Source organism: Armigeres subalbatus, chromosome 2, assembly GCF_024139115.2.
Source record: "Armigeres subalbatus isolate Guangzhou_Male chromosome 2, GZ_Asu_2, whole genome shotgun sequence".
NCBI lineage: Eukaryota > Metazoa > Arthropoda > Insecta > Diptera > Culicidae > Armigeres > Armigeres subalbatus.
Genome location: NC_085140.1, coordinates 14,192,645 through 14,209,957, shown reverse-complemented (window position 1 = coordinate 14,209,957; position 17,313 = coordinate 14,192,645). Strand labels below are relative to the sequence as shown.

At 41.1% G+C, this 17,313-nt stretch overlaps 1 protein-coding gene across 1 annotated transcript in view; it reads right to left on the bottom strand.

Moving 5' to 3' along the window:
- LOC134217852 (BAI1-associated protein 3) overlaps positions 1 to 17,313 on the bottom strand; it is a 396,811-nt gene that overhangs the window by 158,259 nt on the left and 221,239 nt on the right. Inside the window, exons 4-5 of the mRNA XM_062696671.1 lie at positions 7,923 to 8,160; positions 7,280 to 7,303 (exon numbers count right to left, since the gene is read on the bottom strand). Of these exons, the coding sequence (XP_062552655.1) occupies positions 7,280 to 7,303; positions 7,923 to 8,160 (262 nt within the window). The remainder of the gene's footprint in view (positions 1 to 7,279; positions 7,304 to 7,922; positions 8,161 to 17,313) is intronic.

The following is a 17,313-nucleotide window of genomic DNA, read 5'->3' as shown; positions in this document are numbered from 1 at the left end:
TTTAGTTTATATTGTGTATTATACCATCCCCCCTTACCAATTCCATCGAACGATACATGCCTGAGCGGTTGCGAACTCATCCGCAACCGAATATCCCCCGCTCAGCAGCATTCCCGCTGCTTGCAACCGAAGTCTATGCCCTCTTCTGCGAACGAATCGTGGAGCCTTGTAACCAAATCAAATTTAGTCAACTGCTCCCTCGTTAACTGGATTGTTCATCAAACGACCCTCCCACTCAGTGCATGAGCATCAGAAGAAAAGTAGTGTTGTTCTCCGTTTGAAACATCAGACGCCAACCGGCTGTGTGTGTACGTACATAAACACTGTCACCGACGCCATAGTTGCGACGAACTTTCCTCCGAAGATTGACAAAGGATAGGGTATTCTGATTTCCGAACGAACTTGATGCTCCAAACGAGGAACCAGCCGGTCAGAACGCCATTCTTTGTGACATACGGGTAGGTATGGCGTAAGAGATTGGATTTGCGGGAACTGGATAGCACGGATCGGGTGGTAATGATGCATAAGGAACGGACCGAAATAGGATGCTTCTTTATACGCTTTTGAGCAGTGACGACTGACGACGATGCTTCAGTCGGAGGATGTATCTTTTACTCCCAGTTTGGAAAAGTGGGAAATATGAGAAAATAATTTCCTGTTTACGTCATTCGGTCATGGGATTGGACCTGTTTTTGCCGCCGCTGCTGTCGGCAGGAGAAGTGGAATGTGGGAGGTTTGTTCTGGGGCGATGCAACAAGTTGGTCATGAAATTTCAATAACTCGGATGAATGGGTTTCCAATAGTGCTGTGCTTTAATGTGTTGAATTGAGACTGTTGAAAGTGCGCTCGAGCGTTTGTTTTTCTGCCTGTAACAAATATTTTATTTTTTTTTCAAGTAGTACTGATTATGAAATCGCAGCAAAAATTAACTCTCCCCTACGAGACGAGCCAGCCTTGAGCAGAAATTCTCTCAAAGTCTCAAATGAAAAAAAAAACTCCCCTTAAAGACTAAAAGTTTTTTTAAATAGAAAATTGCCATTAAAGAAATTAGGGATGGGCTTTGGATTACGTATAAAAAACAGCTCCCATAGAGCCATTTGAGAATTGTTCAAATTTGAGAATTGTTCAAATTTGAGAATTGTTCAAACACTAAGTAGATATTAACAATTTTCAATGTAAAAAATACATTCAAAACTCAATTTTCCATGTACCCAACTAACCAGCGTATATTAGATTTTCTTACAATTGACTTTGACGGGCAAAAATTTCTTTCGCGTTTTATTGTTTCACTCCATTATTTTGGCATGTATGTAAATTGAAGTGTCGAAAAACAATTCCTCAAGCGGACAACCCTTAAATTGAAGTTTGCAATCCTTTTTCCGTGTGTTTGCACTAAACCCGTAAACCCTCACAAACCATGATAAATAAGTGATAAAAATGTTTTGGAAAAGGTAGTTTGGGGCATTTTGTTCCGCAATATCATGCATTCTACAATACATTTACTGAGGCATTGATGGACTGCTCATCGGTGGTATGCTGGTAAACTATCTAATAGGTCTTACACACTTACATTATTTTGCGACCTCAGCAAAGTTGATGGCGTGATCTCGAGATTTTTTTTTCACCAAAATTCGGTAATTCCTTTGCCGAAATTTTGTCAATATTTTACCAAAATTCAGCAAAATTATGTTTTTAACGCGATCTCGGTATGTAATGATTACCGATGACATCGTCAAAATTACAGCCGGTATCTCGGCTGTTGGATTCTCGACAATCGAAGGCATGTGTAAGTGTGTAGAGCTTGTGCGTGGAAAATGCAATACAGTAACTAATTCATTTCGGTCGATCAACTGAATAGATTATTAACACATCACGCCGTTTTCCATTCTTGTTTGTTCACCACTGGCACGCACGGAAGGCATAGACATCGTCGTCCCTCCGCTCTGCTGCTTGTTAAACTGCAATCGACCGGAATCGGATTATGTTGAATGGCATTACGATATTCTCACAGGGCACCCATATCCTGTAATCACATATGGTGCAATGGGTTGGTTTATGTGGGTAGGTTGTACGCTGCAGCTCAGTTGCCGAGGTGGAGAAGACTCGTTTCTCGTATCGTATGCCGAATATGATGGCGCAATCGAGCGTATGTGAACGAGTATCAATTTATTTACTGATGTGTAGCTAGAATTTGATAACAAAATGTGCCTGATTTGAAAAATCCATGCAATTCACACACTTCTGAATATATTCTTTTGAGACAAAAATATTTAAGGTGCGAATTATGGTACCTGTTGTTTTAGTTCTGGTTTGTATCTATAAGCTCCAATGTATAACTTTTCGTAAAACGGAGGAATTAATTGTTCTTCGTAGTTCAGCCAACAAACTTCACTTAGTCCAGGAAACTTAAAGGTTAAACAATTTGTGTCAGAACTTTTGAGATAAAGGTCAATGACGTTAGAGCTCTTTGTTAAATTCGCTTTCTATAACGTTGGGAAGGAATAAAGGCAGATTGTTGACAAAATGTCATTACCCAACGGGATGGAACTGCTGTCTAAGGTTCAACTTCCAGGGTAATGGTTCCTCCAAACCTATGCGACGCGACTATTGTTGGCTCGGGGAGCCAACCACCTTTTAGGCGCCAACTCTGGAGAACAGCACACCATGCATCGGCTGATATTTTTCTGGTACAAACAGTGCGTGGGTACGTGTGGAGGCACGTCGTACATCGCATGTTAGTGTTGCCAAGGAGTTTAGTCTTGCATGCCTTTCATTATTTTGACATTTTTTCTCCTGAACTACATAGGTTTATGTTAAAATGAAGGATTAATCAACAAGTGTTCAGGGGGGCTTATTAGAGACTTTTCCTCTAACCAGGGTAAATCTGTTTAAAATGTGCACCTCGGCTACCACGAAATACGCTTTGTAATCAAATATAGGTTTTCAATTCCTCGGGTTTTCTCAATTTACAACTTCGTAAGGATAGTATTTTGTTGGGTTGTTTTGTCTTTACTACATTTTGCACAATAAAAGGTGTATTTTGATATAAACTTTTCATGCAGGCTAAAACGCTCCCATTAGGTATGCCTGACAGTAGAAGCAATAGTTTTATAAGGGCGTGAGTCATAAATAATTTCATTATTATTTAAATAGTAAGAAATATAAGAAGTGAATGGTAAGCGAAAAATATGAAATGAGAAGGGAAAACGGTAAGCGAAAAGTGAAAATCTAGATGTCAGAAGTAAGAAATGAAAAGTGTGAAGCATGAAATGAGAAATGAAATGTGAAAGATGAAAAGTGAGAAACCAAAAGTGAAAGGTGAAAAATAAGTAGTGGAATGTGAAAGCTGAGAGGTGAGGAGCGAGACGTGAGCAATGCGAAATTTGATGTGAGACGTGAGAAATTAGATGTGAAACGTGAAATTTATTAAATTTGAAGCTAGAAGTGAATTATAAGAATTTAGATTAGGAAAATTATTTTGAGCTTTTTAGAGGAATGTCTTCACTTGTCATAAGACAAGTTTGTACAATCCCATTTAATTCCACCACTTAATTGTACCTTGACAGATACGTATTTCGACCTCAACAGTAAGGTCGTCCTCAGTGTCTCGCACTTGACTCGATTTAGTCCAAGTCCAAGTCTCTTTGTTTACTTTCTCTTTCGATTATTACGAAGCCATACTAAAATAATTAACAACGGGTTATGAGCAACAGAATAAGAAGGTTCAGGTTTCTGTAGTCAATTTCACTTAGTAAGTGTAAGTGGAAACGCAATTGCGCATAAATAAGACAGTTACATATCAGATGATAAGAAGTTCCATAATCGGATTCACAACCATCACAGACAAATTATTCAACACGTTGAATATTGGCCATGTGATAGTTGAGTCGGCAGTGACCTATCAAGGCCTTGACTAAGATACTGCAATTCTGTGTAGACAGATTAGCTTAATAGTTTGATACTACCGGAGATGGCTCTCGGATATACAATTTTGTTTATCGACATGAATCCAAACTACTTACCGAGCATTTCTAAAACGTAAGGTCTGTGAAGTAACATTCAAATGATCAAAGCAGATGAAGCGATGGTCAGATATGGGTTCCTCATCTGACACATGCCAATTCGTCAACTCGTGACTGATTCTATTGGATCAGAGAGCTATGTCTAATACTTCTGCTCAATTGGATACCATAAAGGCTGGGCGATTGCCAATGTTAAGTAAACCATGTTCGGTACTACCTAAGTATTCCATCAAGCTGGAGCCTCTCAGATTGATATCCGAGCTACCCCAGATCTGCCGTAATCTAAAAAAGTGACGTATACGCCATTTTTCAAAAATGGTGTTAACGAGTAGTACTTCTCGGGCTCTTTAATAGAAAAATGGAAAACATGCATGATGTAATTTGGCGCTTACGTCACTTCCAGATTACGGCAGAGATAATGTGATGAGCATAAGCATCACTGCTGACAATTAGCGGAAAGCCTTTAGTAGCGCAATAAATGGCAATTTATTTTGAAAGCATCCGTAGGAGATGGTTCATCATTTGTAAATAACCCGAACAATAGACGTATTTTCTGACGGGCTTTCCACCAGTTACATCAATTGTGACAGCATATACATCTCTGATTGTTAGTTCAGAGATAAGTGTAGCAACGATAGCGTTGTTGACAAGTACGCAATCACTCGCCATTGATCAAGAGTTTGCCATTTCATTACTGAAAGCAGCAAAGACCGTATTCACTAGGTTTCTTAGCCAGGTTACCATTTTTGCATTCGTATATCATGAGGCTAGCACGATGACACTTTTATGCCCAGGGAAGTCGAGACAATTTCCAATCCGAAAATTGCCTAGACCGGCACCGGGAATCGAACCCAGCCACCCTCAGCATGATCTTGCTTTGTAGCTGCACGTCTTACCGCACGGCTAAGGAGGGCCTCTATGTAGAAGCTACCCTCGCGAAAATAGGGTTCCTGCCCCGAAGCCACTTGAGATTTGCCATTTTGCATAGGTCTACAAAGATTCATCGTTGCTGTTCTTTTATGCTGAAGATTGATTTGAGCTATCTTAAATGTAGCCATTGTGAATTAAGATAATACACTCCACAACTTCAACATTTAAGTGAACAGCAACGATAAAACCAAGTCGATATCGTATTAAGAACGTCAACGACGAAACACAGAGTACACTGTGAAAAACGCATAAAGCGAATCCATATAGGTGACAATTTGAAGAAAAACTAAATAAAAACATACTCATAATTGACTCCGGCGACGAGCCAGCCTTGGGCTGAAATTCTCCTTAATAAAGATACAAAAAAACATACGCATAATCCCACCTAAATAAGGCCTCAAGTTGAGATTGAATAAGAGTAGCCGATTATTTCGGAGAAGCTAAAAGTCAACTACGCCATAGTTCCGGTTAGCGCAGTAAGGGCTCAATACTGTGAAAGGTGCCCTGATGCTTCACAGGGTCCCCTAGCGATTGGGTTTTTATTAGACCCCCCCTAACCATTCATTCGTAGGCACGGTGAGCATAAAGCCGCATCACACCAAGAATTAGGAGTCACCTGTATGGTGGACTTCTACCACTTGAACAGGCAATCCATAGCGTTATTCTTAACTATACAACCAACTGCCGACACCACACGGATATCTAGGCTGTTCGTGGAGAAAAGTTGACATTGACATTGGGACAGATTTCGAACAGTTGTTCTAAAACTTCCAGACTGGACCACATTGAGAGCTGACGTAACGAACAGCCTAAGACGAAACATCACACAATGTTAAATACAAACATTTGAGCACTTTCCTTATTTGCTGTAAGGAATTGTTCATAAATTACGTTACGTTGTAAAGTAAGCTTAATTGTTACGGTTCATGTATAAAAATTAAATCATCCTCACAAAACGTGTTTCGAAAAGGGGGGAGCAGTAATCTAAAATTATCCACTTCTGCGTTACATTATATCTGATAATAACAAAATAAAATCGTTTTAACTAACATATCGAAATGCAGCTCTGTTAAGTGACAACCAAGATTACCAAAGAATTTGAGTTCCTTTGGAGAAAATTACATAAGTATTTAAAGCCAAAACGACCATTTCTTTATTTCTTTATTTCTAATCAAATGAAAAGCGAATGTTCGAAATATGAGTCATATTTCTCTAGTCTACATAATTGTCGGAAAACAGAAGAAGAAGAAGAAGACATAATTGTAGGGCTCCTTCCCTTACCTCCTCAGTTGAGATTCCAATTCGCGTTACCCACCTACAATTCGCGTCGCCTACACTACTACCACTAATTGAAGAATTGACTTGGTTTTCCATTTTGGTCCCACGAGTTGCTCGGGAAAAGAGGTCCACCACGCCAGAGCCCAGCATGACGCGGTAAGGGACAATTACTGTGGAGGGTACCCAGGTACCCCTCAGGCTCCGTTAAAGGCCTAGCTTATTATTTCACCCCCCTGGCCATGCATCCCCTCGGCACGGGTCGCTTGACGCCTTGGGATTAGGGGTTAGGGACGATGGTCCCGGTCTAACTCGCAGTGGCCATGGGGAGGGGTCGTCAAGCCCTTGGACAATTGGACAACTCCCGCATGTACGGATTCACACTGCCTCCGTCCTCATGGGTCTCAATTGCGTACTGTTGGTTACTATCAACTCCCCAAAGTCAACATTTTGCGCTCCCGCATGTACGGATTCGCACTGCCTCCGCCCACATGGGTCTCAATTGCGTATACTAGCACCCATATTGGTCCCAGTTTCGTATTGGAAGTATCTTATTGTTCCCCTGAAATCCCATTTTCACATCGCATGAAAAAAAAAGTTTATTTTGGGATACTTGGGTTATTCGTTACCTGTTTTTGAATCAGTCTCAAATTTAACGGTTGTTCGTTACCATTGTTATACGTTTCTTCCAGGTTTTCAACCTTCTCAACTGTATTCGTTTCTAGTTGAATTTGACTCAATCTAAAACTTTTTTTTGGAAGTAGTTTTTCAATTCAAACCATTTGCTGAGGTTTTTATTAGTAATATTACAGACATTTCCTTATTTTCGGTAATTGAGAATCGAATATGTAAAAAAGCCAAACATTCTTGTTCGATTAGATACGCCTATGATCATAAACAAAAAAGTAAAAAATAGGGAAAAGGGAATGCCCTAGGGATTGCTGAAAGGCGGCAGGAAATGGGATTGGATGATCTTTTTTTTATTTGGTCGCATCTCATGTGTGTCATATGTACGGTTGATTAGCCTAGTGGGTAGGGATAAGTATATTTACTTGCAGCCACTTCTTTTCGCTGTACTAACGGTGCGGACCCCGGTTTGTGGTCGGTTGGTGTCATATACGCGCCGCACGCACGTGATGATGAGCAGTGGTGCGTGGTCACACGATAGATGGTGCAGTTTTATCATAGAGTAGAACACATTCATCGCAGAAGTAGAGAAGACAGTGTAGTGTGACACATGAACAGTTCACAGGTGAGAAATAGTAAGACAGGAAAAGAAAGAGAATGAACTTGAAAATAGAATAGACGATAGATTTCTAACATCACAGGGTTGGTGCTGCTTTACGAGGTTACTTGAGTAGGGGGAGCTAAACGTGACGGGGAGGGTTGTGTCACATAAACATTGAACTCTGAGGCTGTGGTTCCCAATTTGATTTGTTTATATGATTGAAAACGCTTTGTTCTTTAGCTCCAAATGAAAGACATGGACATTGTTCGAATCAAAATCTACCAATGGATTGGGAAACACTGCCCTAGGTAGGATCTGGTGCACGTGGGAGCCATTTGATAGGTTTATCACACACACGACGGCTTGGTATCTGCCGTACAGCAGGGAAGACATGTCTAGTTCGATTTGTGACCAAACAGGGGTGGGAGAAAACCGAGATACGCGAGAAAATTGTATGAGAAAATTACCTGTCCACCTGGTGCCGGAGCGCCCACCGTGTTGGCAATCGCGTAAAGGACGTCCAGATAAAGATGCTCCTTCTGTTCCGACCGTTCGATATCGTCGTCCAGCAGGCGGTCGTTATCGTTTTCCGGCAGCATCTCAACCCGGGTCTCCACCGCCCGGACCGCCGACATTCGTCGATTTTCGTTTTTCAACGACAGGGCAGTGAAGCTTTCGAAGTAGGAACCATCGTTTTCCTGGACACTGTGGACGAACAGAAACAGAAACAAGAGTGCATAGTTGAGTATAATTTTTCGATATTGCACGTCAGGCTTTGGCTACACTACACAAAACAGGCCCAAAAAAAAGAAAAAGAAACGATAACAGCGTCCCTGAAAATTGGAAATAACCATGAAGTAGAAGCACGCGGAATTAGATCAACGCAATTTTAAATAACTGCCTTGTGACGGCAGTTGTCGCGGTATGTGTGTGTGCCTTCTTGGTGTAAGATGCAGTGAACTAAGTAATTGGATGATTCAATTTTGTTAAAAGCTTTATGGTTGGGGAAAGATAACATTGTTGCGCTCTATGGCTCGTTGGCGGTTCATAAGCCGGAAGTGTCATCCTCCGACGCAGACTGGCAGAAATAATGTGTTTCCGCTTCCAGGATGTTATTTTAATGTTTATAGTTGTGTTGATATTAGCCTAGTTCTTTTCGTAGATTTGATCGAAGCAAATACAAGACAAGTTAACATCAATATTATTGAAATCTCGTCCAAATATTATTGATTGACGTTAAAGTTTTCTTTAACATACATTCATTTCATTTTCATTTATTTAGTTAACATCTAAACAGATAACACTGAATCAACAATTTGACGCCACAATGCACGGTTCGAGGCCGCATCTCTCCATCCTCGGATACGCCCCACGCTTAACATACATATGACAGGCGAATGCCCTTTTCTCTATGGCTGTACCACGATGCGAAACAAAGCCATATTCGCCATATTCGTTTTGCGTCTTTATTGTAAATAAATAAATGAAAGCGACAAACGTTATTATTCCGACATTATACAAACTACTTGTAACTATTAATTGGTTGTGTGTATCGCATAATACTGCCACATAAAGTGGCCAGACGACCGGAATCTCGCTCTCAAAAATTATGTCTCCCAAAATACGAATAAAATATTAGGGCAAATCGCCAAATGTTGAACGGTTGAAAATCTTGTCTATTTTTAAACACCCATAAGAAATGCACGTGCGTTAATAATTTGCAAAAACATAATTCAAAAAGAAATTCTCAATATCCTAACTAGGTTGTAATGTTTTTAGCGTTATTCAGGGTATGCGTTTTTATAAAACGATCATATAAATTCAAATCCAAGAGATCAAGGTGGAAAATGGAAAATAGCTTTCGATGACGATTTGAAATGCGTAGATGGATCGATCAGGTGGACGATGATTTTGACCCTGTGTAGTTTGCGTGGGTAGTGACGTGCAACCATGGAGTTAGCGACATGGGGAAATCTTGTATCTACTGCACAGGCCAATAGTTGAATGAATAGGAATTATACGTGAACAAAAGTAAATAAAATGTTTGGATGTTCAAGAAATATATAAAAAAGCGATAAACTTCCCTTCGGGCAAAGCGATTTTATAAAGCTAGAAGCAACAAAAATCCAAAACGCTTCATCGTTTTTTTGGTTCGGTTTGCTCACATGACATGACATGCCAATTCGAATTTCCACTTCACCATTCCGGTTGTCCTGCCACTTTCCTGCATATGGAAATTTTTTCCCTCAAACGAAGTTCAATCCATTGGAAAATAATAGAGACAGGCGAATGATGTGGTCGACCTAACGGGAGCATACAAGAGATGGACTCATGGAGCTTCACCACGCAGAATAGGATTTTCCTCTTGAACATTCAATTTGATGGTACTTTTGAAATTGTAATTCTACTGGCATTCGATGGCAGCTGTGTTGAAACGAAAAGGTACAAAGACTGACGGTTATGATAAATGACAAGTGGAAAAAGATGAGGCAGTCGATTGCGACTGGAATAGCTTTTATTTCTATTTTCTCCCTCAAAATTGTATAAAATTCGAATATTCGAGCATTATAAAATTCGAATTCTAGTTTGTTCAAGCTAAATGACTATTTTGTGAGCTTTTTATGTGATTATTGCTGCAGCTATCTTAAAATTAAGACACACTCTCCGCAAGAACTGATGATAATAAAGACGCTTTCTACGCGCGGCTCGAACGTGAGTAAACAACTGCCCGCACGGTGGAGTAGCTTAGAACAATTGGTTGGGCAAAACCTCATTTTCGATTTTAGAATTTTTAGAATTACGTGTCATCGAATTTTTTAGTATAAATGACATTCCATCAAAAATCATGTTTAACTAATGTTTTAAGGCGACAATGGCGATTGTAAGATAAAGATCAGTTGCGACTGTTGACAAATCTAAACAACACGATTAGTGTTAGGTTTTGAGTACACAGAACATTATTTATGCACCACCCTTGGACCTCTGTAAGTTGAAATGGGTGAAACTTAACATTAAATTATTTTTTCATAAACATAAACAACATGGAGTTTTTTAATTGTTTTGACAAACTTTATTAAAAAAGTAGATTTACTCCCTCGTATTCCGCTACAAGATTAAATACACATGAAAATATAGCTTTCATCTTTCTATTGTAGGTTGAAGGTCGTCCGCAAACTAATTTGCCAGTAACATTAAAATAGGTTGTTTTCATACTTTCCGCCATTGTTTTCAACTGTATGTAGGCTGAAAATTTTAGAAGATTTTTTTTCAGTTTCTCTAGGCATTTGTAACATATACGGGATGCAATAGTAACAATGTTCAGTTTTTAGTAAAAAATATTTTAAGCTCTTTTTAGTGGAATGTATTCAACCGTCTAAGACGAGTTTAGTATTCTCCATTTAATTCCACTACGTTTTGTTATTTTTGCAGATACGTATTTCGACCGCAGCAGTGTGGTCGTCTTCAGTGTCTCGTGCTTGACTCGACTTGACGTATCTGCAAAGATAACAAAACGTTGTGGAATCAAATGGAGAGTACTAAACTCGTCTTAGACGGTTCAATTTTTTGTTACTCATTAGTTCAATTGGTAGGCTCAAGTGCTATTAGACGTCAGGGAGCCATTTTTAAAATAATACTTTTTTACAGTTTTGTAACATAATGCTCATACAATAACATTCGGGGTTTACAGAAATCGCTCTCAATAGATAACGAGCAACGATAAAAGACACGGAAAAACCTCTTCGAATCATAACAAGCCATGAAAACAAGTCTATTGCGCTTGTAATGTAAGCTGAAAAAAAAAACTGATTCGGATTCCACCGACGGGGTTTGATAAAATGCTTTGCTCTCGTTCATTTTATGTAGGGGATATTTTTTTCGTACAGCTGTGTAAAACAAGTTGAAATGCATCATCAGTACCGGTGCCCCCGCGATTGAGGTTTTAACTAGCTCGATTCTGTTTTTGTAAATTTTTCCTCTTTTGCTGATATCATCGTATTGTCCATAAAGTAATTTCGCCGTATTTTTGAGAGTAAAAACAACCATGAATATTGTTGTTTTCTGATGTATTACAGGGTGCGGCATAAAATAATGCGAAAATTGGTTCTATTTCTTTTAAATCCCATTTGAACTGTTCCGAGCAATAATCTCAATATTTTCGAGTTCAGTTATCATTATTAGGTCCTTTCAAACAAATTTACTGAATGTGTGCTTTTTTTTTATTAATAATATTCCCAAGACGACGCTGGAGCTAGAACACACCTGTCGAACCTAGTCCTCCGACATCGACTGCCATGTGCAATGTGCATGTTATGGCTGACGTTAGGGTCTTCACACAAGCGTACGATGATTTGTAGGCTCGTGCTTCAACATACGCCCCAATCGTATAACCAAAATGATTAAGATCTGAACTGCTAGGGGGCCACAAATCTTTCGACCAAAATTTCATGTTGTTCTTCAGCCATTGTTGGGTCGATTGGATGTGTGACATGGCGCTCCATCATGCTGTAGGACAACGTTTTGATCCTCGGAGAATTTGGCCATCCCCCAGGGAAGCACTTGGTTCTTTATAATACCTATATAAACAATTCGATATTGATTTTAACCTCAACATCAATGAAAACAGGCGGCAGATTTAAACCGTTGGACGCCCCCAAGCCAAACATCATGACATCAGCCGGACTGGTATGGAATTTAACCTTCACTTACTCCAGAGCATCCGGAATTTTCATCGGTGAAATGTACGCACCAGATTGCGAGAAATCTTTCCACGAGCCGGTTTGATCAGGTTTGGGATACGTGCAAAGTAAGGACATCCACTTCTCGGCTTCTGCTGCTTAGATCCATCATGTAGAGACATTTTAAGGTGATAAACTGTGGCCAAAAGACATCCTACCACCATAGAAATCTCATTCGGCGTAATCTGCAACAAACTAGTAGTCACTTGTTTTGCGCACCTTTTTTAAAAATTGAAATAAAAAAAGATATTTTAGTTACTAGATAAAGATTGTCGCTGTCGTCGCTGTCCGGAACATCTTTTGCTGGCGAGGATAGGGGAACTAAATGTCAAAGAAGGAAAATCCATACGATTTGACAGGTATGTACCACACATGTTTCGGACAGCAGAACAAAGGGAACCGAAGCGACAATCTTTATCTAGTAACTAAAATATCTTTTGAAATAAACAATTACAAACTCTCGTTGCGGCATTTGAAAATGAATATAAACAAATATACTTTCAACAGTAATTAGTCACTAGCTGCTCAAATTAACCCAATATTCAAGTTTAAACATTTTCACATTATTTTATGCCGCACCCTGTATTTGACAGTGACAGCTGGAAGACATGGTTGAAACAAATATAAACGAAGGTTGAATCAACTATCGCGTATGGTATATTCAACTCTATTTGGAATTGTATCAACAATAAATATTGTTATTCATAAATCAATGCAAAAATATTCTAATGATTTACTTTGAAACGTTTAATGTTTACCTTTCTGTAATAGGTCCTTTTCTAATGCCAAGTGAGTTTTTTTTAGTTTTCATGTATCCCACGTGAATGAAAAACAAAACCAAGTAAACAAACGAAATGTCTGTAGTATCCGGAGTTAATGTTGAATTTTTTGGATAATAATTGTAATGTATATATACGCACATGATTATTGAGCGACATAGTGCCTCAATATACCAGCGCATCAATGGACTAAACCACGATGACGTCACGCGTCGATTTTCAGTAAGAAGAAAACACCCGCTGCGGGCAATGTTTACAAAAAATGAACCTGGACATGAACATCCGGTGAACTAAAATGCTCCGAGTTCACTGAAATATTCATCGGCCCGCAGCGGATGTCACTTTTCCGACCGATAAGAAGAAGAATCGCGGAAAAAGAAGACGCTCGTAGTTAACTCCATGCTGATGTGCGAGAGTGAGTGTTAGTGAGATCGCAGCATGCGAGATTGATTTTCTGTCCGAGGTGACTCGTACCGTCAGTTTGATTTTAGAGACGGAATGTCGCACTGCTATTCAATGGCGGATTCGCCCAATCAATTCGACTGGGATACGACATGACGTAGTCGGTAGGAATTGTGTAATAGTTCGGTTATTCAAACTGGCACATAAAAATAGATGCTGGCCACATTCCATTAATGTGCTAGTTAGTTGTTTTCAAATTTAATACAAGAATAAAAACTATAAAATCATGAAGCGACTAGGTCTTCCGAAAAAAGGATCGTGCAGAAATCAAAACCCAAGAGAAGAATCAGGTGGGAGGATTGACAAAACGAGTTCTAGGTTTAGATATGATCAGATTTAGAAGTCAGCTCCGAAAAATGTGCTGGGTGATTGAATTTCAACTGTTTGCAGACGGAATTTAAAAATCGACTAAAAGATTTGTGAAAATGGTTCTCGACAACGATCCGACGGGAACAAGAAGGCGAGGTGCACAGCGGGCAAGGTGGATCGATCAGGTGGAGGACGACTTGCGGACCCTCCGCAGACTGCGTGGTTGGCGAAGTGCAGCCATGGACCGAGCTGAATGGAGAAGTCTTTTATGTGCAGCACAGGCCACTCCGGCCTTAGTCTGATGATAAATAAATAAACTTCGACGTCGTGGCGCTGCAGGAGATTTGCTGGACAGGACAGAAAGTGTGGACAAGCAGGCATCGAGCGGCTACCTTGTACCAAAGTTGTGGCACCACCAACGAGCTGGGAACCGGCTTTATAGTGCTGGGCAAGATGCGCCAACGTGTGATTGGGTGGCAGCCAATCAACGCAAGGATGTGCAAGCTGAGGATAAAAGGCCGTTTCTTCAACTATAGTATCATCAACGTGCACTGCCCACACGAAGGGAGACCCGAAGACGAGAAAGCACAGCTAGAGCAGACATACGACGGATGCCCACTGCGGGACGTCAAAATCGTCATCGGCGACATGAACGCACACAGGTAGGAAGGGAGGAAATGTATAGACCGGTCATCGGACCGGAGAGTCTGCACACCGTATCGAATGATAACGGCCAACGATGCATAAGCTTCGTAGCCTCCCGCGAAATGGTAGTCCGCAGCACCTTCTTTCCCCGCATGGAGATCACCTAACCAAGAAACGGAAAACCAAATCGACCATGTTCTAATCGACAGTAAATTCTTCTCTATATGACGGCGAATGTGAGCAGTTAGTGGAAGAAAAGAATGCACCATGGGCGAGATTGCTGCAACACCGCACGAGGGTGAACGAGGCTCGATATAAACGGGCGCGTAACAGACAAAACTCGATTTTTCGGAGGAAAAAGCGCCAGCAGCAGATCGAGACCGTGAAGAGACGGAGCAACTGTACCGTGCTAATAACACACGAAAGTTCTATAAGAGGTTGAACCGTTCACGTAAGGGCCACGTGCCGCAGCCTGATATGTGTAAGGACATAACGAGAACGCGTGCAGGACATAATTTTACCAGCTCCGGATCTCCAAAAAATCCAGGAGGAGATTGGCCGGCTGAAGAACAACATAGCCCCTGGGGTTGACCAACGACCAGGAGAGCTATTTAAACACGGTGGTGAGACACTGGCTAGAGCGCTGCACTGGGTCATTACCAAGATTTGAGAGGAGGAAGTTTTGCCGCAGGAGTAGATGAAAGGTGTCGTGTGTCCCATCTATAAAACGGGCGATAAGCTGGATTGTAGCAACTATCGCGCAATCACATTGCTGAACGCCGCCTACAAGGTACTCTCCCAAATTTTATGCCGTCGACTAGCACCAATTGCAAGGGAGTTCGTGGGGCAGTACCTGGCGGGTTTTATGGGCGAACGCTCCACCACGGACCAGGTGTTCACCATTCGCCAAGTACTGCAGAAATTCCGCGAATACAACGTGCCCACACATCATCTATTTATCGAATTCAAAGCCGCATATGATACAATTGATCGCGGCCAGCTATTCCAGCTAATGCACGAAAACTGATTTCCGGTTTCTGATACGGTTGATCAAGGCGACGATGGATCGGGTGATGTGCGTAGTTCGAGTTTCAGGGGCATTCTCGAGTCCCTCAAAACGCGTAGAGGGTTACGGCAAGGTGATGGTCTTTCGTGTCTGCTATTGAACATCGCTTTGGAAGGGGTAATACGAAGAGCAGGTATTTAGCTTCGCCGACGACATAGATGTTATGGCACGTAACTTTGAGAAGATGGAGGAAGCCTACATCGGACTGAAGAAGGACGCTAAGCGGATCGGACTAGTCATCAACACGTCGAAGACGAAGTACATGATAGGAAGAGGTTCAAGAGAAGACAATGTGAGCCACCCACCGCGAGTTTGCATCGGTGGTGACGAAATCGAGGTGGTAGAAGAATTTGTGTACTTGGACTCACTGGTGACTGCCGAAAATGATACCAGCAGAGAAATTCGGAGACGCATAGGGGCTGGATATCGTACGTACTTTGGACTCCGCAAGACGCTCCGATCGAATAGAAATTATCCCCTTATCAAACTGACAATCTACAAAACGCTCATTAGGCCGGTATTCCTCTACGGACACGTGACCTGGACGATGCTCGTCCTCGTGCACTGGGAGTTTTCGAAAGGAAAGTGCTGCGTACCATCTATGGTGGGGTGCAGATGGCGGACGGTACGTGGAGGAAGCGAATGAACCACGAGTTGCATCAGCTGTTGGAAGAACCATTCAAGACAAAATTTTCAAAACAACTTATCTGCTTTTGTAAACAAAGATTCAAACGACGATTTGACGAATCTGACAGCTCTCCCATGCAAACCAACACCATCAACAGGTAGCGGAAACTTTCACCTACCTATTGGTGGTGTTGGTTTGCGTGGAAGAGCTATCAAATTCGTCAAATCGTCGCTTGAATCTTTGATAAGCAGATAAGTCGTTTTGAAAATTTTGTCTTGCATTCATCGTTCACACCGCTAAAATCGGACGACTGCCGTGGGCCGGGCACGTAGCCAGAATGTCGAACAGTAACCCGGTGAAAATGGTTCTCGACAACGATCCGACGGGCACAAGAAGGCGAGGTGCACAGCGGGCAAGGTGGATCGATCAGATGGAAGATGATTTGCGGATCCGTAGTCTACACGACGTGGTTGGCAACGTGTAGCCATGGACCGAGCCGAATGGAGAAGACAAAAGATATTTTAGTTACTAGATAAAGATTGTCGCTTCGGTTTTCTTTGTTCTGCTGTCCGGAACATGTTGGGTACCAAGCTGTCAAATCGTATGGATTTTCCTTCTTTGACATTTAGCTCCCCTATCCTCGCCAGCAAAAGATGTTCCGGACAGCGACGACAGCGACAATCTCTATCTGGTAACTAAAATATCTTTTGAGAAGACGCTTATATACCGCACAGGCCACTTCGGCCTTAGTCTGAATAAATAATGTTGACAGTTGGTTCATGAGACATAGCCCATCCCTTTTTAAAAATTGTTGGAACCCAACTGATTTTGATTTTGAATAAAATATGTTCGTGTTTTTTATTTTTTCTGATGTTCCGATTTTCAAGTGTGGACCACATTCAAAATTAATTTCGTGTTGTTACATATAAAATTTAGGAGGAAAGTGCATTAGTTCAGATATTATTAATTATTTCTAGTATATCATCTTATTGTTGCCACCTTGTAAACCATGGTTAATACCACCATACCCAGAGTTATCGTGAAACCATCTGAATTTTCAATTTACCCCAAAATGTGTCCCAGGTTATTTCTCGCCAAAGTTATGGCATCTGAGAATTGAAAAAGAACAAACAAAAGAACAGTTGTGCGGTGTGACACCAAACAAATGCTGATGGATGCTTGCAGGATTTCGTTTTATGACTTTCCTGCGGCAGTGGTCGTCCAGGTGCTGGA